The sequence below is a fragment of the Buceros rhinoceros genome, unplaced genomic scaffold (genome assembly GCF_000710305.1).
Source record: "Buceros rhinoceros silvestris isolate BGI_N320 unplaced genomic scaffold, ASM71030v1 scaffold41606, whole genome shotgun sequence".
Lineage (NCBI taxonomy): Eukaryota > Metazoa > Chordata > Aves > Bucerotiformes > Bucerotidae > Buceros > Buceros rhinoceros.
In genome coordinates this window covers 1-9,233 of record NW_010418914.1, presented here as the reverse complement: position 1 = coordinate 9,233, position 9,233 = coordinate 1, and the positions used below count along the sequence as shown (strand labels likewise).

The 9,233-nt window shown below is 43.4% G+C and overlaps 1 protein-coding gene across 1 annotated transcript in view; it reads left to right on the top strand.

Moving 5' to 3' along the window:
- Positions 1-5,923, top strand: part of HKDC1 (hexokinase domain containing 1) — a 20,359-nt gene extending 14,436 nt beyond the window's left edge. The window contains exons 13-18 of the mRNA XM_010138700.1: positions 995-1,090; positions 1,182-1,281; positions 2,297-2,480; positions 3,177-3,332; positions 4,067-4,300; positions 5,308-5,923. Coding sequence (XP_010137002.1) covers positions 995-1,090; positions 1,182-1,281; positions 2,297-2,480; positions 3,177-3,332; positions 4,067-4,300; positions 5,308-5,452 — 915 coding nt within the window. The 3' untranslated portion in view covers positions 5,453-5,923. The remainder of the gene's footprint in view (positions 1-994; positions 1,091-1,181; positions 1,282-2,296; positions 2,481-3,176; positions 3,333-4,066; positions 4,301-5,307) is intronic.
- Positions 5,924-9,233: the final 3,310 nt, after the last annotated feature.

Here is a 9,233-nt window from a genome sequence, read left to right as displayed (position 1 = left end):
AAGAGTCGGCTATTTTATTGAATGTTTTTATGTCCTGGTGGGCTTCACCATAGCTTCTAAGTCTAGAAGCTAGTCTGCTCTGTCTCGTTTTTCAGATCACAGTATAGCAATAGGACTTGGCTGTCTGTGGGGAGACCACTCAATACACCTTCCAAACTTACAGCGTGGCATTTACGTCTTAACAAATGATGAGGAGACAAATTTCACAGAAGTGGTGGTAAATCAGGATGCATCTCTGTCAAGATCCCACGTTACCCTGTGTATTTGGTCTTTTACTGTTGCTAGAACTTGAGGGTTTTTTTTTAAAAGCAACTTTCAGAAGTGGTGGTAAATCAGGACGCATCTCTGTCAAGATCCCACGTTACCCTGTGTATTTGGTCTTTCACTGTTGCTAGAACTTGAGGGTTTTTTTTTTAAAAGCAACTTTTTCTCCCAGTTGCCGTCTTTTTTTTTTTTTTCTTCTTATTTGAACAGGGAGTCCAGAGCCAGTTACCAAGTGGAAGGGTAATTACTTCATGTAACCTGGAAATCTGCTTCTGTCAGGCCTGATCGCTGACTGAATAGCAATAACTTAGTGTTGCATGGAGTAGTGGGATCACACCAAGTGTCCTTCAATAAATGAGCCAAAAATTAACCGTAGATGTTTGTTAATGTTGGTTGGGTGTTTAATTATTTACAGCAGAAGTATTTTTGCAGTCTTTCCCCCCCAGCTAATACAATGGCTACGTGCACAGGAGGTAAGATGAGAAGTTTTCATGAATGAGAGTGTGATAAGGCAGTGAGTTGGCAGCATCTTGGTAAACAGCTGGGTCACTACCATCAGCAGTTGAGTAACGATACACACGCACACACTCTGCCCTAGTCACAGTAACCTGTCCAGGGAAATACATTATTAAAAACCAAAAAGGGGAGGCTGGAGAAAAGATGAGACTATGCTTTGGAACATAGTCTTCTCTCTATCTCCACTTAGGATTTTCTTCCTCTTCTGTTTCAGGGAACGCTTGTGGGATGGACAAAAGGTTTCAAGGCAACAGACTGTGAGGGGGAAGATGTTGTCGATATGCTGAGAGAGGCCATCAGGAGGAGAAATGTGAGCTATTCTTTTCTGCTCCTTTTGGCGTATTTAATGCACCCTCCCTCTTCCTCTGGGACCTTACTACTGATTGTGTCTTGTGTTTTAGGAGTTTGACTTGGACATTGTAGCAGTGGTGAATGACACCGTTGGGACAATGATGACGTGCGGCTATGAGGATCCAAACTGTGAGATTGGCCTTATCGCAGGTACAGTGATACTGAAGTGACCACCATAAGAAGGAAGTGTGTATGCAGGTGCTAGGCTTCACACCCCATTTTGGAATTTGTAAAGCAACATCTTTTTCTTGAGTTTGATATATGGTGTTACTAGTCACTTGGAGTTCTTGGCAGATTTGAATGGTATTCAATAGAAAACGTACTAACAGCCGTAGCAGGTAAAATCCTGAATCTGTTGGACTTCTGATCCTTTTCCCATCTCTGATGGTGCCTAACAAGTGTATGCATGGTAAGAGAATGTGAGAACAGCAAAAACAGAGCATAAATCCATGTTTTGACAAGTTTATTGGTATTTACTGTGTAGCCAGGTCATAGGCTTTGGAACAAGAAAATATTTAAAAAAATCTGAATGAATTCTTTCTGGGCTTTCTAGATGATTCCCCCATCAATCCAAAACTTGATTGCCCCCGAGTTTTCAGATGGAAATATATCTAAGCATGTAAGGTCTGGAGCCCCAGTTGGAAAATAGACTCTTCTGGCTGGCTAAGTACACCAGCTATCTCATTTTGTTTGGAGAACTGGTCCTTATATTAACCAACCCACGTTGTGAGTGATGAGGCCCTGTCACCAAATCATTTCAGACTTGGTAGCTTAGCTGGCTGCTGGACTCTTGGCAGGGTTTGCTTTTGGGAGCATGCTGTCATGCAAGATGATTTGTGGTGCACTACAACCAGAATGGTGGCAGTGCCTGATCAGGGCTTGCCAACAACTGCCAAAGCCATTTCTGACCTGTAACAGAGAGTCTTCATTCCTCTACCCTGGGAGTTTTTGAGCAGGACCCGTTTCACTTGGTAACATTCTGATGTGATAACTTAAGCACTCTTGGCATTACTGGCTAGCAGTTTATTCTGTAAGATGTGGAGAGGTCTTTGAAATTTAGGATATGGGGAAGAGAGCTTTTCAGATCACGGCTCTCTACTTCAGCAGCAGTTTCAGCTGCTACTTCATTTTCCTGGCTGAAGCCTTGTCATTTCTTTCCTCCTAGGAACAGGCAGCAACGTGTGCTACATGGAGGACATGAAAAACATAGAAATAATAGAAGGGAATGAAGGAAAAATGTGCATTAACACAGAATGGGGAGGATTTGGTGACAACGGCTGCATTGACAACATCAGAACAAAATATGATAAAGAAGTAGATGAAGGCTCACTGAACCCAGGGAAACAGAGGTAAGTGTGATGGTCCTGATGCAAAGAGCCTGGTGAAGTCAGTCTTCATGACGCATGGGCTGCTTTTTAAAACGTGCTTTGTGAAGAAATAGTCAGAAAGGCGATTTTAATACTGTAATTCATTTGTTGCATGGTAAGTATTGCAAGTATCCAGAAAAAACCCAAAGGCGTACGTTGGTTTTGTTACCACAGCACTGTTTTCGCCTTAGGGCAGTTGTCACACAGTGCAGCTCTTAAGATTTCCCCGCAAAGCGTAGGCCTTTCTGTGTTCCTCTTCTTGGAGTGTTTTGTCAAAGGTAAAATACAGCTTGTGCCAGAGGATAAACTGGACTGACCATTCCTCATTTGGTAAAGACAGCGTTGATTACACATGACTCACTGGTGCATACATGGGGGGACAGGGAAATGATGCGCTTCAGAGTGGACTCTGGCTTCAACGCTATGTCCTGTTTAATATTGCAAGGTTTTTTTCTAGTTCCGTACCCTTCAACATAGGTAAATATGGTGTAATTGATGTTTGCACTCGAAGTCACTGAAACCGACTTTTGATGGTTGAAAGATGGAGCTCAATGGCTATTGCTCCGCAAGCTTTTGCTATTTCCTTGGGAGTTGCTAGGGCAGGTTTATGCCACTCATGTTAAACAGACCTAACATGCCGTCTCTTAAAAAACTTTTTTTTTCTTTTGTAACTAACAGGTATGAAAAAATGACCAGTGGAATGTACCTAGGTGAGATAGTGAGGCAAATTTTGATTGACTTAACCAAACAAGGACTGCTGTTCAGAGGACAGATTTCGGAATCACTCCGGAAGAGAGGCATATTTGAAACAAAATTCCTGTCTCAGATTGAGAGGTAAAGTTGTTAGATTTATGTGTTTTAATTCCTTAGTCTTCTGGGACCTCTGGAAAATAATCTTCTGCAAGTGTGTGGAGCTCATCGATTTTAGTTTTTTGCTTTTGCACCTCCTCCCCCATCCTCAGAATAAAAGGAAAAATGAGGAACTGGGGAGTTCCAGAATTACTCTGTAGTTGTATGAATTCACATTCCCTGTCCTCACGGCTGTGTTATTTTGGATGTTATCTTAACATCAAGCATAATTATAATTGAGGTGTTTCTTGTGGGACTTAAAACAGTACTTACTTAAAAAGTAAACAGTGATATATGAATGATGCGTGAATATGAGCTCACCTACATATCTGTGGTCGATGGTAACGGTCTTCAAAGCTATTTGAAACCCTTTTTTCTGTTGAAAACCTTGGCAGGTTGTGTCTCAGCCATGAGAATAAAACTAACACAGTCAGGAGCTTGATCTGGCTCAGCTCCCTCATGGTTTTGGGAGTTCGCTGTGTGACTACTGCTTGTGCCGTCTGGAAATACAGGCTAACATAGCAAAGGACATACCAGGAGCAAGCTGTCAATCTGAATTCAGACTAGAATCTGCCTTAAAACAATTGGAGAGTGTTCAAGTTTGCGAAGCAGCCCCATTTCCTTTGTATCATGGCAGTTTCAGCTGTACAACTTCCATTCACATGCCTGCCCAAGTTTCACCTAATGCCTTGCTGCTGCTTGTTCTTCCCTTTGCACAGCGACCGGCTCGCCCTCCTCCAGGTCCGGCGAATTCTGCAGCAGCTCGGCCTGGACAGCACGTGTGATGACAGTATCATTGTGAAAGAGGTGTGTGGAGCTGTTTCAAAAAGAGCTGCCCAGCTCTGTGGGGCAGGACTGGCAGCTATTGTAGAGAAGAAGAGAGAAAACCGAGGCGTGGAGCACTTGCAAACCACCGTTGGAGTAGATGGGACTTTGTACAAGCTCCATCCACAGTGAGTACTTTGGTACCACTTCTCTTTGCTGTTTGCTTATTTCCTCTGTGAAAACATAATGAGCTGTACCAGCTTTCAGATGACATGATAAAAACGGAGAGAATGGATGAAAATCTAACACGTTTCCCTGCACCCTGTTGTTTCCCTTGCCTAGCCGAAGGATCAAAAATTGCAAAGCCAAGTCCAGTTGCCTTTGGGAGGCTCTTTTCTCAGAGGTGTTGAGTGAACTTACTCTTCTAATATTTATTTTTATTCTGGGGGGATTGTCGCGACACGAAACAGGCCCGTCTCCGGAGCAGGGACGAGTCGCTCAAACGCCAATATGGTGTGTAGCGAGACCCGTTTATTGTTTACAATACATCCCAATTTATAGACTCTTGTCCACTCGACTAGCTACATGGTGATTGGATAGTGACTCTGTTACACAGACAGCGCACAGCTCTTAAAGCACTATAATTGGATAAAAGGGGTTAGTTCCCACGTGGTTAGTGTTTTGGTTAGAGTTAACAAACAAGGCCAATAGAGATAGTATTTCCCACACAATAGTACTGCAGCTGGGTTTCGGCTGCTAAGTTTCCCAGAGAGAGTAGCATATTTTCATAGTTCTAATTTCTGCTAGAAAAATACACCAACAGGGGATTTCTGCAATATCAGATGGAAAGCTGTGATGAGGTTTTGGAGTTGAAACAACACTTTCTAAGCAAGGCCTAGAAGTAGATGCATTAGCTTTTGAGTTGGGAGAAGAGAGCCTCCTCCACAATCTCTAAAGGCAAGGGGGGTATCTGGCATAGTGCTGAACATAACTGAAGTGGAGAAATAGAAACTAAAATCTGACTGTACAGGAATTTGTCTCTTTCATGAATAGGAGGAAAAACAAACAGAAAAGGATGCTATGGGGAACCAGTGGAAAATGTTGGCTGAGATTATGGTTCCTCGCTAATAGATAAAGTTCTCAGACCAGAAGGCAGCTGCTAAAATGTCCTGTTCTTCTCTCCTTTTCCTTTCAGTTTTTCCAGTGTCCTGCGGGAGACGGTGAAGGAGCTGGCACCTCAGTGTGACGTGACTTTCATGCTTTCTGAAGATGGAAGTGGGAAGGGAGCTGCCCTCATTACCGCAGTAGCAAAAAGATTGCATAATGTTGGACAGAAGTAAAAATGAGAGGTCGAGTCATTTCAGCACTGCCAGACATGTGCACTAGAGATTTGCTGAGCAGTGATTTGAGATAGTTTGGCCAGACACCAGTACACAGGTACCTGTTTTCAGGGAGCAGCTTGTTTTTGACCTGCCAGGATAGTGGATTTTTGTCCTTTGATAACTTGGATCAGGTGTTTCCTCTCCCCACTGGCGTTATGTCTTGGCATACTGCTGTCTGCTCAGTTCTGTGCTTTCTGCAACGCATCTATAATGCAAGTGGGAGAGTGAAAACAAAACAAACAAATACCAACCCCAAAGGTGTCTTTTTACAATGGCTCAATTCGGCTACTGCATCACAACTGAGTTTATCACCAGTTTCTTAGGACTGGTGTGTGTTTTTGTTTTGGCTTGGCCTGGCTCAAGGAGTTTTGAGATAGTGGACGTGTTTATTCGATGCTTCACAGCTTTTACAATAAATCTGCAGGTAAAATAAATGTTTGGACTTTGGTCAGTGATGCTCCCTGCTCCGCTGCCTGTATTGTAATGTAATACTTCCCTGACTGCAAGAGGTGTGTTTAATAGATGAATGTAAAGGAAAAAAAACATAATTCCACCAAATATTGGTTTGTGTCAAAATACATTAGTGCATCTGAGTGCACGTAAACCTAAACCAATGCTGGATGGATTCTGACGGTGACTGATTCTTTTGATACTGGGGGAAAGGGAGAATGTAGAAGCAGCCACAAGGCCTGCTACGTCTGTGTCAGGGCTACGTAAAGAGTATCAAATTGTTCATCTTTGGGCTGTCGAAATAGCTGTGTAGAGAGGGGGGGAAAAAAATCACCTGAAATTCTGAAATGCTCCTCTTTGTTTTACCTAACTTATGTCCTTGCCTGTTTGTGAGAGGATAGTTTCCATTTTGTGGAGAGGCATTCATCCTTGTTTTTCATTTTCTGTTGCCCGCTGCTCTGCCCGTCTGTTGTAAATAAATCTGTGATGCAGTGAGCCTTTTGTTTCTGTCTAGTGCCTCTTCCGAGTTGTGGGAAGAACATGCAGGCAAGTGGGAGCTTTCTTTAAACCGACCTATAACAGCAGTCAGCAGCACTGCTGTTATTATGAAGGTGGCTTGTGGATAGAACCCATGCCCTTGTGTGACCAAACGTCCCTCACCTGATCTACCCATCTCAGATTAAGCTGGAACAATAATATGGTACAGAGAAGCAGCAAATCTGTAGTCTGCTATTCTCTGTTCTTAAGTATTCCTGTATCTCCTTTAATCCTCTCTTCTTGGGTATTTGCTTCCTTTCAGGCTGGCAGCAGAAAGTGGGGTCAAGAAATGTGCTTTAAGCCTGGTTAGGTCAAAAGTAACTATCGTGCAGGGGGATAAGCAGTTGGGCTTATGTAATAATCTGCAACAAGGCCGACGGGCTTAAATTTAGCAATGGCAAATTCAAAATTTGAAGCTATAGACCTTTCCTGGTTTGTAAACTTTGAAAGAAACACGTCATCAGATCTGTGTTGGAGTCAATGGATGGGTAAAAAATGGTACTTGGACATAGTTTTCACTTCTGCAGGAATTCCTGGTGGTGTTGAGCTCACTACACTGAGCAGTTGGGAAGGGACAAGTTGTGAACTCATTACGTTTAATGTTTTCCTCCTGTCGTCAAGAAACTCAGTATTTCACTTTTTCTTTATATTTCAGAATCCACAGAGCTGCAGGAACCGAAGCTTGCTGTGTAGTGGGGGCAGGGTTATTTGGAAGAGATGTTTTTTCTTGGTGACAAAGGGGCTCAGTTTGGAGGGGCTGGGTATAGAAGACAAAAACATTACGTCCTGGGGCTATGTGGGGCCAGAATAGCTCTTCTGCAGTGGCTGTTTCTCCTCTCAGCACTCTGGAATCTTGTGCTGTCTGTGTAGTTTTGGGTCCTTTTTTCCTCCCATTTTGGGGGAGTGGATTGTGCTCAGCTGCAGAAGTGCATCTGTGGATGAAGTATGTCCCTGCATTTCTGGAATGAGGTGATGCGGACGTGCCCCAGGAAGGCCACGTGAGTATGGTGCAGAGTGTCTTTTGCACTTTACTCTAAAGTCTGTTCTGCAAAATTGGAATGCGCATCAGTTACAAAACAAGGTAAAGCCCTTGTGTGGATCCTTGCTTTATATTTAGAAAGAAATCCTGTATTGCTTTGATTCTTCTTCTTTGGAAGTGAAGTATTTGCACAGAGTCAGTTTACACCTCAGCTGCAGTTATGCCTTTCCTGCAGTAGATGAGGCCCACACAATAATACTTTTTTGATCTGCAGTTTTTTTTCCAGTGAGTCTGTGGGTGTTGTGGAATCTGATCACATGAACCTGAAACTGCTCACAAAGTGCTCGGCAACCTACGGCTCTCGCTGAGGTCCCTAAGGCCCAGGACACGCATGCTCTTGCCTTTTCTGCAGGCTGCTGGCTTGCTCTGAAGCCAGGCGGCTCCCACGGGGCCCTGATGCTCATCTGCAGGGCAGGGAGATGGCGTCCAAGCTGGGAAGGCTCCTGCTGTCTGGAAAGGATTGAATGAAGATTCGCGGGGAAGGGAGGGATTGGTTACTGTGGGGTTTTACCAGGGCTACAAACTTGACTTGTAGTTTCCCAGAGATCCCACAGACACACTGATGCTTTGGCTGACTCTAAAACAGAACATTCTCCATGTGGGTAATGATGCAGCATTATGTTCCTGATTATGTCGACATGTGGAAACCCAAGGACTGTTGCAGACTTGCAATCTCCTTTGTATAGGTTTTAAGCCGCTGAACCAAAACCCTCCTCTGCACATCGTATGTGGTGATTCTGTTTAAAGCCCTAGCTTAAAATAAAGATAGAGGCCTTCCCTTAAGTGTAACACAGCATACCATATGCCAAAAAAACCATAGTACAATTCGTTGCATGAATGAGAGAAATTTAAAAAAAAAAAAAAGTATGCCAGTTTCAGATCTTAGATGTGCTTTTCTACTGCTTTTTGGATAGCTTTGTGACTGTCCATTTCTGTGTGTTCTGTGGGTCTTCCCTCCATTTAGTACAGTTAGTACTTCTTGAATTTACTGATTTGTTCTGATGCTTCTTGAAGTTCAGATCTAGGTCATACATTTGGTTTGGAAAGTTGAAAGATCTTTAAATCACGGGTGTGGTAGAAGTATTACAGGGTGGAGGTACTCCCGGAAACTCCCAGTAGATGGTTGCAGTCGCCCTTTCATCTGCAGGGAAAAGATGATCCTAAATACGTTGGTTTGCCTGCTAGAGACACGTTTGGGTGGCTATAGATTTGGACAGCGCTGGTGCTTGACTCGTAATCCAGAGAAAATGCAGCAGCAGCAGCTCAGTGGTGACATATTCCCTTTGTCACTCTGACAGAGTTCAAAAGTAAATATAGGATCATGTGTAGATCCTTCAGAAATCCTGATTAGCATAATCAACCCTCTTGGGAAGTCAACATTATATAGGATTAGCAGATTAGTATGAAGGAGTTGGAGGCTGAAATGTAGGTGTATGTAGTATCAAAATGAAAGTATCGTTGTGATTTGTTTCTTTGTGTTAGGTGTAATGAGCTGGCTTTTGTTTGGAGGTCTCAGATACAACATCACTGTAGGAGTAGGTGGAGAGAGAGGGAGGCAGGGAGCAAGAGAGACTCAAGTGAGTGTTGTCCAGCTATGGGTAAACCAACAGTTTCTCTAGAAAGGACCTCCACTGCCTTGGGCTGTCTTTGAGAGCTTATCCAGAGCATTCCTCAGGCGTGTCAAGTGGGTAGCAAGCGATTATTTATATATAA